This window comes from Rhinatrema bivittatum, chromosome 18 (genome assembly GCF_901001135.1).
Source record: "Rhinatrema bivittatum chromosome 18, aRhiBiv1.1, whole genome shotgun sequence".
NCBI classification, from domain to species: Eukaryota; Metazoa; Chordata; class Amphibia; order Gymnophiona; family Rhinatrematidae; genus Rhinatrema; species Rhinatrema bivittatum.
The window spans coordinates 59,683,188-59,696,519 of record NC_042632.1 but is presented as its reverse complement, the minus strand read 5'-3'; the positions used below and the strand labels follow the sequence as shown (position 1 = coordinate 59,696,519).

Genomic DNA, 13,332 nt, shown 5'->3' with positions numbered 1-13,332 from the left:
ACAGCAGGCTGAATCTCACTCCGCAGGAAAGAGCCTTCCCTCTGAGGCAGGCTGCAGAGAATAGGAGGGGAGGGGTGAGGCTGTGCTCCCTAATCCAGCCCCTCCTTTCCTGTCCTTTTGCTGTCATGTTCTCCTTCTCCTACCCATTGGGATCGGTACAGTAGCAGGAGTTTGAACTGGGGATGAGCCGGGAATCCGAGGGGAGGGGATAAAAGGGGGATTATTGTGGTGGTGATGGAAGAAGGGCTGAGAGTGTGATTAATGTTGGGAGGGATGAGAGAATGGGGGAGCAATGGAAGATAATTTGCATAGGTTGGAGGGGCTAAGAATAGGATCATTGTTGAGGGTGAGGAGAAGGGATATTGAAAGAAAGGTATTAGCTAGGTGGGGTGCGTGTGTCTGTTTGAGAGTGTGTGTATCTGTGTGTGTGTGTGTCTGGGTCTGTGAGTATGTGTCTCTGAGTGAGAGTGTGTGTGTCTGTGTGAGAGTGCTTGTATGTCTATGTGTGTATCTGTGTGTGTGTGTGTGTGTGTCTGGGTCTGTGTATATGTGTCTCTGAGTGAGAGTGTATCTGTGTGTGTGTGTGTCTGGGTCTGTGAGTATGTGTCTCTGAGTGAGAGTGTGTGTATCTGTGTGGTGTGTGTCTGGGTCTGTGAGTATGTGTCTCTGAGTGAGAGTGTGTGTGTCTGTGTGAGAGTGCTTGTGTGTCTATGTGTGTATCTCTGTGTGTGTGTGTGTGTCTGGGTCTGTGTATATGTGTCTCTGAGTGAGAGTGTATCTGTGTGTGTGTGTGTGTGTCTGGGTCTGTGAGTATGTGTCTCTGAGTGAGAGTGTGTGTATCTGTGTGGTGCGTGTCTGGGTCTGTGAGTATGTGTCTCTGAGTGAGAGTGTGTGTGTCTGTGTGAGAGTGCTTGTATGTCTATGTGTGTATCTGTGTGTGTGTGTGTGTGTCTGGGTCTGTGTATATGTGTCTGAGTGAGAGTGTATCTGTGTGTGTGTCTGGGTCTGTGTATATGTGTCTGAGTGAGAGTGTATCTGTGTGTGTGTGTGTGTGTCTGGGTCTGTGAGTATGTGTCTCTGAGTGAGAGTGTGTGTATCTGTGTGGTGTGTGTCTGGGTCTGTGAGTATGTGTCTCTGAGTGAGAGTGTGTGTGTCTGTGTGAGAGTGCTTGTATGTCTATGTGTGTATCTGTGTGTGTGTGTGTGTCTGGGTCTGTGTATATGTGTCTCTGAGTGAGAGTGTATCTGTGTGTGTGTGTGTGTGTGTCTGGGTCTGTGAGTATGTGTCTCTGAGTGAGAGTGTGTGTATCTGTGTGGTGTGTGTCTGGGTCTGTGAGTATGTGTCTCTGAGTGAGAGTGTGTGTGTCTGTGTGAGAGTGCTTGTGTGTCTATGTGTGTATCTCTGTGTGTGTGTGTGTGTCTGGGTCTGTGTATATGTGTCTGAGTGAGAGTGTATCTGTGTGTGTGTCTGGGTCTGTGTATATGTGTCTGAGTGAGAGTGTATCTGTGTGTGTGTGTGTGTGTCTGGGTCTGTGAGTATGTGTCTCTGAGTGAGAGTGTGTGTATCTGTGTGGTGTGTGTCTGGGTCTGTGAGTATGTGTCTCTGAGTGAGAGTGTGTGTGTCTGTGTGAGAGTGCTTGTGTGTCTATGTGTGTATCTCTGTGTGTGTGTGTGTGTCTGGGTCTGTGTATATGTGTCTCTGAGTGAGAGTGTATCTGTGTGTGTGTGTGTGTGTGTGTCTGGGTCTGTGAGTATGTGTCTCTGAGTGAGAGTGTGTGTATCTGTGTGGTGTGTGTCTGGGTCTGTGAGTATGTGTCTCTGAGTGAGAGTGTGTGTGTCTGTGTGAGAGTGCTTGTGTGTCTATGTGTGTATCTCTGTGTGTGTGTGTGTGTCTGGGTCTGTGTATATGTGTCTCTGAGTGAGAGTGTATCTGTGTGTGTGTGTGTGTGTCTGGGTCTGTGAGTATGTGTCTCTGAGTGAGAGTGTGTGTATCTGTGTGTGTGTGTGTCTGGGTCTGTGTATATGTGTCTCTGAGTGAGAGTGTGTGTATCTGTGTGTGTGTGTGTCTGGGTCTGTGAGTATGTGTCTCTGAGTGAGAGTGTGTGTATCTGTGTGGTGTGTGTCTGGGTCTGTGAGTATGTGTCTCTGAGTGAGAGTGTGTGTGTCTGTGTGAGAGTGCTTGTGTGTCTATGTGTGTATCTCTGTGTGTGTGTGTGTGTCTGGGTCTGTGAGTATGTGTCTCTGAGTGAGAGTGTGTGTATCTGTGTGGTGTGTGTCTGGGTCTGTGAGTATGTGTCTCTGAGTGAGAGTGTGTGTATCTGTGTGTGTGTGTGTCTGGGTCTGTGAGTATGTGTCTCTGAGTGAGAGTGTGTGTATCTGTGTGGTGTGTGTCTGGGTCTGTGAGTATGTGTCTCTGAGTGAGAGTGTGTGTGTCTGTGTGAGAGTGCTTGTATGTCTATGTGTGTGTGTATCTGTGTGTGTGTGTGTCTGGGTCTGTGAGTATGTGTCTCTGAGTGAGAGTGTGTGTATCTGTGTGGTGTGTGTCTGGGTCTGTGAGTATGTGTCTCTGAGTGAGAGTGTGTGTGTCTGTGTGAGAGTGCTTGTATGTCTATGTGTGTATCTCTGTGTGTGTGTGTGTGTCTGTGTGAGAGTGCTTGTATGTCTGTGTGTGTGTGTGTGTGTGTGTCTGGGTCTGTGAGTATGTGTCTCTGAGTGAGAGTGTGTGTGTCTGTGTGAGAGTGCTTGTATGTCTATGTGTGTGTGTATCTGTGTGGTGTGTGTCTGGGTCTGTGAGTATGTGTCTCTGAGTGAGAGTGTGTGTGTCTGTGTGAGAGTGCTTGTATGTGTGTGTGTGTGTGTGTGTGTCATATTGGGTGAGAGTTAGAGAGAAGATGGGAATGCAAAGGGGAGCAGGACTAGAGCAAGGTAGGGACACCTCCCTCCCCCTCCCCCAGGTCCTGGAACCTCCCTTTTCCCCAGATCTTGGAATCCACATCCCAAATCCTGATTCCAGATCCTTCCTCCCTCAGATTCCTGATCCCCTTTTGTCCGTAATCTTCCCCATTCCTAATCTTCTCTCCCTCTAATCCTGAGTCCTCTCATCCTCTCTCCTTTCACCATCCTATCATTTCCTCCCCATGATAGTTGAGCACAGGGAGGAAATCTCAGGGATGGGAAAAATTGCTCGCCCAGTAAAAAAGCAAAATAAAGGCTCCAGATGCAAGCAAGGTTAGAAAAGTCTGAAAGATGGAAATGTTTGCAATGTGCCTCCGAAATTCCTACTTCCTGCTGCAGAATCTTCCCCTGAGCTGTGCCTTAGGCCTCCCAGGGTGGAAAGGGGAGCGACAGCACCAATGGTCCTGGATATCTGTTCCTGGTCCCTGCATGAGGGAATGAGAGGCATCAGGTTGTGTTTGTGGGTGCTTATTACTCCCTTCATTTCTCCTTTGCAGGGAACCTCCGTGCTGACCGTTTCTGCCATAGATGGAGACAAAGGAGTGGACGATGAAATCCTCTATTCCATTGGCTGTAAGGGCCGCTGTGTTGTGAAGCTCTGCTGAGAGATTACAGCTCACAGCTTGCAAAGGAATCTCCCTGAATCTTGTATCCAACACTTCCTATCTTTTCCCATTTTTTCAAATAAGTAATTCAGAGAAGGTGGGGTGCAGCACATCCCACAAGTCCATGCTCTCCCCCCACTTCATGCTTGACTGCTTCCCCTCCTGTCCAGCTCTGTGGCAGGGACCTTTCCTGGCCTTGCTCTCCTCACTTCTCCTCTCCTCTCCTGTGTTTAGATGCCTCAGTCCCAGGCTTGTTTAACATTAGCAGCACTGGAGAAATCTTTGTGAGTGGCCTGATTGACCGTGAGGAGCTACTGGAGTCCAACGAACAGGTTCTTCTTACCATCGTGGTGAGCATGACCAGAGTGGCATGATGGGAACCTCAAAATGCTGACCTTTCATTCTTAGCTAATTACTAGGTCAGAGAGGGTGGCTTCTCATTACTGTGAAACATAAGAAGGGTATTTGGGGAGCAGTGGGTATGGGACAGTGACCTCCCACTCCTCCCAGTGGCTTCTTACTGAACAAGGCTGCAGTCCCTCACATAGGGGAGTCCAGCAGTCCTGAACCTGTGCAGCAGCACTTGGAAGACCTCAGAAGGAGCTGAGGATCAGCTTGCAGCATTGGATTCTTGGCTGAGCAGGTAAAGATGATTTTCCACTCTTAATTGTGTCTCTTTTCCAGGCACAAGAGGCTCACTTGAACATCTATGGTCAGGTGGCAGAGACTAGTGTGAACCTCACAGTTAGGGTGCTGGATGTCAATGACAACAAACCCCACTTCTACAACTGTGAGCTCCCGAGCTGTAATTTCAGTGCTAGCCCTCAGGACATCTTTCTGGGAGAAATTGAAGAGCACTCATCCCCCAGGGTCCCTGTCGCCAACCTGAGCATTACTGCATACGATCCTGATAAGGTAAAGTGCTATGTCCTGCCTATACCTGCACATGCTGTAGTATTATGGGGCAGGACTAGAGCATACTGGCAGAATTATGTGTGTGTGTGGGGGGGGGGTGTTCAATCTCAGTACTGAAATAGCAGAGGGGGTCCCACTAGGCAGGAATGAGGTGCATTGGGAGAGCTGTGTGTGAGCGTCTCAGTACTGGAATAGCAGGGGGTGCTGCAGGGCAGGAGTGAGGTGCATTGGCAGAGCTGTGTGTGTGTGGGGTCTCAGTACTGGAATAGCAGGGGGTGCTGCAGGGCAGGAGTGAGGTGCATTGGCAGAGCTGTGTGTGAGGGTCTCAGTACTGGAATAGCAGGGGGTGCTGCAGGGCAGGAGTGAGGTGCATGGGCAGAGCTGTGTGTGAGGGTCTCAGTACTGGAATAGCAGGGGGTGCTGCAGGGCAGGAGTGAGGTGCATTGGTAGAGCTGTGTGTGAGGGTCTCAGTACTGGAATAGCAGGGGGTGCTGCAGGGCAGGAGTGAGGTGCATTGGCAGAGCTGTGTGTGAGGGTCTCAGTACTGGAATAGCAGGGGGTGCTGCAGGGCAGGAGTGAGGTGGATTGGCAGAGCTGTGTGTGTGGGGTCTCAGTACTGGAATAGCAGGGGGTGCTGCAGGCAGAAGTGAGGTGCATTGCAGAGCTGTGTAGGAAGAACATTTTTTTTCTAGTGTTGTCACCTAATTTGGCTGTTCTGTTAAGATGACAAGTCAGGATTGTCAGTTGTGGGTTTTCCTTTGATAGGATTTCAGTGGGACCTTTGAACTGTTTCTTCGTGGCCCAGATGCTGCTGCATTTTCTGTCTCGCCTCATAAAGTTGTTGGGAGTGGAACTATTCAGGTCCTGGTGAGCAATTCCAGCGCTCTGGACTTCGAAGCTGTGAAAGTGATGAATGTTGAGGTACGTAGTGTATGGGAAACCAAAAAACAGAGGCCCATCCAGGATAGTGATGTGCATTTGTTTGAAATGAATCATAAATTGTAATGCAATTTCCCATTTTTTTCAATTTATTTTTAAAATGAAACGAAAGAAAATTGAACACAATTTTATTTGTTTTTCATTTGTTAATAATTTGACACTGTCACTGCCGCCAGTTTCTATGGTAAAAATTAGCAATGGTGCCAGTCTCAGTCTTCCAACAGCAGCAGCAATCGGGGATTAGTTTTGCCCCATGAAGAAATGTTTCAACTACAGAATAAGGGGGTCCAGAGGAGGGGGACTAGGAAAGGAACAGGGAAGAGCCTTGGAGTAGGGAGGTTTTTGGCTGTAGACCCAATATTTTTTTTTAGTTTTGTTTTACTTTTTGTTCTGTTTTGTTTTCTAAAATTTTTTCATTTAAAAAAAAAAAAGAAATCAAACAAAAAAATTAAAAGAAAAGAAGGTCTGTGTACACCGCTGTCCTGGACAGTTCAGCCACCTGCTCTCCGGCCCTGCAGAGGAGGGACTTGGGGTGATTCCTTCCCTGCAGGTCCTGCCATCACCCCTGCCCTTGTGTTAGGGAGATTTCTGTGTTAAGCAGGGCTCCTGTGTACTGCACATGCCTGGGCAGAAGCAAACTGCAGAGCTTCAAAACTCCCTTAGCGCATGTCTTCTCTCTTCCCCGAGCGAGGTCTCAGCCTTTCCTGCATTTTGCAGTCTGCAGTAAGAAGCAGTTGTCCTCACCTGCTTCTCTCCACAATGCATGGGGAATCTCTAGCAGAGAATGTGTCATCCCAAGGTCTGCTTTGAGCTTAATTTGTTTTTGCCACAGGGTCAGTATGTGTGTTCCATGCTAGCAGGCGTCGGGCACAGTTTCACACTCAGGTTTCACACTCTGAGGGCAGTGATGGCAGGAATTATCTTCTCTCGTAACCCAGGGCATGTGTCTGGGCTCTGTTTCTGCTTGCCAGAGGAAACACTTTGCTGGGTAGATTGGATGGACCTTGTGGGGTAAGATCATAAGAACATGCCATACTGGGTCATACCAAGGGTCCATCAAGCCCAGCATCCTGTTTCCAACAGTGGTCAATCCAGGCCACAAGAACCTGGCAAGTACCCAAAACTACGTCTATCCCATGTTATCTGTTACCATGAGTGCCCCCAGAGATATTTCAGGATCTTCCTTCATGGACCGGTTTATAAGGTTTCCACATGATATTCAAAGAAGTAGCAAACACTGCGAGACAGAAAGTGTGCTGAGTGTGTGCCACCACTGATCCTCATGCTGTGCCCACATACAGATCGTAGCCAATGATTCAGCCTTAGCCACGGACTGCTGCTCCTTCGCTAATGTCACTATTCATCTCCTTGATGTCAATGACCACAGCCCAGAGTTTGCCGACTCCATCTATAAGCTTCATGTGAAGGAACATTGTCAGAATGGGACCGTCTTGACCACGATCACGGTACAGCAGGGGAGACACCAGCAGACATTAGCCTCGTCTTTGTTAGGAGGGAGGAGAACACTTACTTTAACTATAAGTTATAGGTGCCAATCTTTGTAAGGCCAAGGGGGCGTACAGACAAATTCCAAAGACTGTGACTCTAAGCATGGCTATATGTGTAAGCACATTTTCTTTGTGTGCATGTGACTATTCTCACCCTGAGGATGGGTGCGTGGGTTCTCTCTCCCTGGGGATGGGTGCGTGGGTTCTCTCTCCCTGGGGATGGGTGTGTGGGTTCTCTCTCTCTCTCCCTGGGGATGGGTGCGTGGGTTCTCTCTCTCTCTCCCTGGGGATGGGTGCGTGGGTTCTCTCTCTCTCTCCCTGGGGATGGGTGCGTGGGTTCTCTCTCTCTCTCCCTGGGGATGGGTGCGTGGGTTCTCTCTCTCTCTCCCTGGGGATGGGTGCATGGGTTCTCTCTCTCTCTCTCCCTGGGGATGGGTGTGTGGGTTCTCTCTCTCTCTCTCCCTGGGGATGGGTGTGTGGGTTCTCTCTCTCTCTCTCACCTTGGGGATGGGTGTGTGGGTTCTCTCTCTCTCTCTCACCTTGGGGATGGGTGTGTGGTTTCTCTCTCTCCCTCTTTCTGGGGATGAGAATATGGGTTCTCTCTCCCTGGGATGGGTGGTGGGTTCTCTCTTTCTCTCTCCCTGGCAATGGGTGTGTGGGTTCTCTCTCACCCTGGGGATGGGTGCGTGGGTTCTCTCTCACCCTGGGGATGGGTGCGTGGGTTCTCTCTCTCTCTCACCCTGGGGATGGGTGCGTGGGTTCTCTCTCTCTCTCTCTCACCCTGGGGATGGGTGCGTGGGTTCTCTCTCTCTCTCTCTCACCCTGGGGATGGGTGCGTGGGTTCTCTCTCTCTCTCTCACCCTGGGGATGGGTGCGTGGGTTCTCCCTCTCCCTGAGGATGGGTGTGTGGGTTTTGTCTCTCTCCCTCTCCCTGGAGATGGTTAGGTGGATTATCTCTCTCTTTCTTTCCCTGTAGATGGGTGTCTGGGCTTTCTCTGTCTCCATAGGGATGGGTTCTCTCCCTCTCTCTCTCTTTCTCTCCCCTGGGAAGGGTATGTGGTTTTTCTCTCTCTCCCTCTCCCTGGGGATGAAAATATGGGTTCTCTCTCCCTGGGATGGGTGGTGGGTTCTCGCTCTCCATGGGGATGGGTTCTCTCTCTCTCCCTGGGAATGGATGTGTGTGTTATCTCTCTCTCTCTCTCTGTCTTTCTCCCTTTGGATGGGTGTGTGCATTCTCTCTCTCTCTCTCTCTCTCTCCTTGGGGATGGGTGTGTGGGTTCTCACTCTCTCTCTCTCTCTCTCTCTCTCTCATGATGGGCATGGGTTCTCTCTTTCTCTCCCCCTGGCAATGGATATGTGGGTTCTCTCTCTGCCTGGGGATGGGGTGTGTAGGTTCTCTCTCTCTCTCCCTGGGGATGGATGTGTGCATTCTCTCTCTCTCTCCCTGGGGATGGATGTGTGCATTCTCTCTCTCTCTCCCTGGGGATGGATGTGTGCATTCTCTCTCTCTCTCCCTGAGGATGGGTGCATGGGTTCTCTCTTTCTCTCTCCCTGGCGATGGGTGTGTGTGTTCTCTCTCTCTCTCTCTCTCTTTCTCCCCCCTGGGAAGGGTATGTGGTTTCTCTCTCTCCCTCCCCCTGGGGATGAGAATGTGGGTTCTCTCTCCCTGGGATGGGTGGTGGGTTCTCTCTTTCTCTCTCCCTGGCGATGGGTGTGTGGGTTCTCTCTCTGCCCGGGGATGAGTATGTGGGTTCTCTCTCCCTCCCTGGGGGATGGTGCTTGGGTTTTCTCTCTCTCTCTCTCTCTCTGGAGATGGGTGTGGTGTAGGTTCTCTCTCTCTCTCTCCATTGGGAGGGTTCTCTCTCTCTCCCTGGGGATGGGTGTGTAGGTTTTCTCTCTCTCTCCCTCTCCCTGAGAATGGGTGTGTGAGTTCTCTCTCTGCCTGGGGATGAGTATGTAGGTTCTCTCTCCATTGGGAGGGTTCTCTCTCTCTCCCTGCAGATGGGTGTGTAGGTTTCTCTCTCCATTGGGAGGTTTCTCTCTCTCTCTCTCTCCCTGGGGATGCGTGTATGAGTTCTCTCTCTGCTTGGGGATGGGTGTGTAGGTTCTTTCTCTCTCTCCATTGGGAGGGTTCTCTCTCTGCCTGGGAATGGGTGTGTAGGTTCTCTCTCTCACTCTCTCTCTCCATTGGGAGGGTTCTCTCTCTCTCCCTGGGGATGGGTGTGTAGGTTCTCTCTCCATGGGGATGGGTTCTCTCTCTCTCTTGGTGTCTCATGGTTTTCAGATGGACATGTGCTAAGTAGTATATATGAAAGAAATGATGAAGATGTCGTTGGATAAGGGGTCCCTATAACGTCACCCCCTGTTGCAGAGGTGTCCTCACCGGCTGTCATTAACTCTGTATTTTGGAATTCTTTCTAGGCCACAGATGAGGACTCTGGCATTTATGGGGAAATCTCATACTGGCTTTTGCCTGAAGCTGTGTGCGTATATTACATAATTCTTATTATCTCATACACTAAGAGGTCAATAATCAGGAGCTGGTGAGCGGGAAAGTTTCCTGGGTACCTTTACCCTCACAGTCAGCAGAACGTACCCTAATAAATGAGCTGCTGAGTGTAAGGGGGGTATTGTTAGCGCTCACTGGCTAAAATGTAACTACCATATCCCTTCAACACACCTGTGGTTCTGTAAAAGGTCACCTGAAGAAAGCTTTGGAATTGTAAAGTCTGCGAGTGCTCATTCTGTGAGAGACCGGGACGGCACGTCCTCACACTGCTAACCTTTTGGCATTTTTCTGAACGGGTACCAGGGGATGTTATTTCATTTCCATTTTGTTCCCTGAAGGGGGGCTCAGAGACGAGCACTGGAGGTTGGCAGGGGAACACGTGGGGTAGATGCCCCTCCATTTACAGAAGAGAGGGTTTGCAGGGCGCTAGTAAAACTGAAAGTGGACAGAGCTGGGGGGCTGGGTGGGATTCATCCCCGGATACTGCAGGAGCTCGGAGGATCTGGCAGTCCGCTGAGAAGAACATCAGATGTGAGCCACACAGATCGACAGGTTTGGATGTTGTGGTTTATACAGTAACTGTAACAAAGAAAGAAGTTGCCATACTGGGTCAGACCAAGGGTCCATCAAGCCCAGCATCCTGTTTCCAACAGAGGCCAATCCAGGCCATAAGAACCTGGCAAGTACCCAAACACTAAGAAGATCCCATGCTACTGATGCAATTAATAGCAGGGGCTATTCCTAAGCCAATTTGATTAATAGCAGTTTAAGGATTTCTCCTCCAGGAACTTGTCCAAACCTTTTTTAAACTCAGCTAAGCCAACTGCCTTAACCACATCCTCTGGCAATGAATTCCAGAGCTTAATTGTGCGCTGAGTGAAAAATAATTTTTTCCGATTTGTTTTAAAGGTGCTACTTGTTTATTTCATAGATTGCCCCCTCCTACTTGTATTATCTGAAAGAGTAAATAACCAATTCATTCAGGAATGACAGATCCCTGCTGTCTCAGTCTAAGCAGCCTTCAAGGGGAGTGACGGCCAAAAAGTGGATTACATTTATGTTGTGTTGTAAATCGCTTCGTAACTTCTGGGGCGAAGTGGGAGAGAAATTTGAAACTAAATAAATAACAATTCTGGACTACTGCCCTGATTCTGGATTTTGTGACAGTCCCTGCCTCTGTTCCTCCGTAGCACATTATCCCTCCTCTTCTTGCTTCTGACAGACAAGACACATTTACAGTGAACATTAGCACTGGAGAGATAAGCGTTAGCAATGGGGACCTGCTGGACCGTGAGACCCGTGCACTATATTACGCCACACTGCAGGCACTGGATGGAATGAAGCGACTTGGCACCACATTATTGGAGATAACCATCCTGGACATCAATGACAACGCGCCAACAATCCTGGGCTCCTACAATGCATTTGTGAACGAGAACACTGGCAGGGTTCAGCTGAAGATCCAGGTGAGTGGGGGGAGGGGAGTGGGGGTGTCAGCAGGGTTCAGCTGAAGATCCAGGTGAGTGGGGGGAGGGGGGAGGGGGTGTCAGCAGGGTTCAGCTGAAGATCCAGGTGAGTGGGGGGAGGGGAGAGGGGGTGTCAGCAGGGTTCAGCTGAAGATCCAGGTGAGTGGGGGGAGGGGAGAGGGGGTGTCAGCAGGGTTCAGCTGAAGATCCAGGTGAGTGGGGGGAGGGGAGAGGGGGTGTCAGGTGCATGGGGGAGGGGGAGGGGGTGTCAGGTGAGGGGGGGAGGGGTGTCAGCAGGGTTCAGCTGAAGATCCAGGGGAGGGGGGAGGGGGGTGTCAGGTGCGTGGGGGAGGGGGGGGGAGGGGGAGGGGTGTCAGGTGCGTGGGAGTGCTGGATAGAGCCAGGGGCTGCAGCTCACAAGCCAATCCTGGCACTCAGACACTGCCTGCCTTCTTCTTATCTCTTCAATTCTGTGATCCCTCCTTTGGCTTCCTCTTCAGGTCGGAGTCCATAATATTTAAAGCTCTGAATGCTCAAGCTGCAGGACTGTGGAATAAGTGTTTTGTGCTCCTCTTCAGGACCCTTATGAAATTCCCTACTGAAGGAAGTGTAATTGGCCATTCTCATGAGCAGCGATTACATTTGGGAAGTCCCTGCTCACTGAAACCCAGATCAGGTCTCTTTGCCCAAGCTTCTCATGATGGATTTGCACTCTCGTCTGGCACTTGTTAACCAGTTGACTTCTATGTCGGGTTTTCAGGATAACCACAATGAATATGCATGAGATCAAATCTGCATGCAATGGAGGGAGGCAGTGCATGCAAAGGTATCTGATGCTTATTCATTGTGGATATCCTGAAAACCTGAGTGGCTGGGGGGTTCCTCCAGGACAGGTCTGCAAACCACAGTTCTGTGCTATGATTTGCTTTTTCATTATTTATCAGAGTTTCACAAGTTAGGTCAAAGCAAAAACATTTTGACAGGAAAGAAAAAACACAGCACACAAGTAAAACAAACACAGGATACAATAACAGAAAACAAATAACTCCCCCCAAATCTGCCTGCTGCAGCACTGGTGAAGCCCTGGGTAACTCCTGGCTGAGAAATAATCTCTCTGCTATGGAAGGAAGGCGGAGGGCACTAAGCTCCCTCTGCCCAGCAGCAGGCTGAGCTCAGGGTTTAGCTGTTCCCCACCCCTCCGTCTCCTGTAAGGCAGGAGGTAGGAGGCAGGGTCCCAGAAGGACACCTGAACACACTCTCTTGGAGTAACCGTTAATAGCAGGGGAAGACTTAAGGTTTTATGTGTCCTTTTATTGCTGCTTTGTACGTCGCTTATTACTTTACTGCGTTTGTGAAATTGAGCTGATGAGGTACTTGCCTTATCGCTGTTTCTTGTTCCTCGCCTTCAGCATCCCAGATGCATTGGTTGTGCTGATGTGCAGACAGAGCTGCCCCATCCTCTCCAGATTTCTATGCCCTTCCTATATATTGTCTGCCCGGCTTCTGCTGGGATCAGAGACTTGAATGTATGGAGCATGGGGCAAGCAGGCCTGGCACTTGCCAGCTGCAGAGGTGGACGTACGTGAGCAGTGCCTGTGCCGGGGAAAGCCACCAGTGTAGGGAGGTCTCCATGAGAAGCAGAGTGCTAGGCTTGTCTGACTCCTAAGTTGCTTCTTGCCTTTCTAGGCTTCTGACAATGATGATCCGGGCAGCAATAACAGCATTGTGCACTTTGAGATCATACAAAATCCATTCAGTGCCAACTTCAGTATTGTCCAGGAATCAGGTCTGCTGACCAACAGAGTCCAGCTGGACCGGGAGGCCATAGATGAAACTCTGAATGGGAAGATTGTGCTATTGGTCCGTGCCTATGACCTTGGAGAGCCCCAGCAGGAAACCTTTGTAAACGTCACCATAACAGTGGAGGTAATGCTCATAGATTCTGCAAAACAATGGGAATGCTCTGGGATTAAGAAAATAAGAAATTGCCATGCTGGGTCAGTCCACGTGCGGTGTTCCTATGGGAATGCCCTGGGTTTGGCACACTGTAGTGCAGTATTCCTATGGGAATGCCCTAGATTTGGCACGCTGTAGTGTGGTATTCCTATGGGAATGCCCTGGGTTTGGCACACTGTAGTGCGGTGTTCCTATGGGAATGCCCTGGGTTTGGCACACTGTAGTGCGGTGTTCCTATGGGAATGCCCTGGATTTGGCACGCTGTAGTGCAGTATTCCTATGGGAATGCCCTGGGTTTGGCACGCTGTAGTGCAGTATTCCTATGGGAATGCCCTGGATTTGGCACGCTGTAGTGCGGTGTTCCTATGGGAATGCCCTGGATTTGGCACACTGTAGTGCGGTGTTCCTATGGGAATGCCCTGGGTTTGGCACACTGTAGTGCGGTATTCCTATGGGAATGCCCTGGATTTGGCACACTGT

General features: G+C 50.0%; 1 protein-coding gene across 4 annotated transcripts in view; it reads left to right on the top strand.

Moving 5' to 3' along the window:
- CDHR2 (cadherin related family member 2) overlaps positions 1-13,332 on the top strand; it is an 87,494-nt gene that overhangs the window by 47,008 nt on the left and 27,154 nt on the right. For 3 of the 4 annotated variants that reach the window (XM_029584065.1, XM_029584066.1, XM_029584067.1), the window contains 8 exons: positions 3,452-3,527; positions 3,794-3,909; positions 4,244-4,474; positions 5,240-5,395; positions 6,715-6,879; positions 9,343-9,404; positions 10,653-10,896; positions 12,583-12,822. In XM_029584065.1, coding sequence (XP_029439925.1) covers positions 3,452-3,527; positions 3,794-3,909; positions 4,244-4,474; positions 5,240-5,395; positions 6,715-6,879; positions 9,343-9,404; positions 10,653-10,896; positions 12,583-12,822 — 1,290 coding nt within the window. The remainder of the gene's footprint in view (positions 1-3,451; positions 3,528-3,793; positions 3,910-4,243; positions 4,475-5,239; positions 5,396-6,714; positions 6,880-9,342; positions 9,405-10,652; positions 10,897-12,582; positions 12,823-13,332) is intronic. The other variant, XM_029584068.1, reaches the window with a different exon arrangement.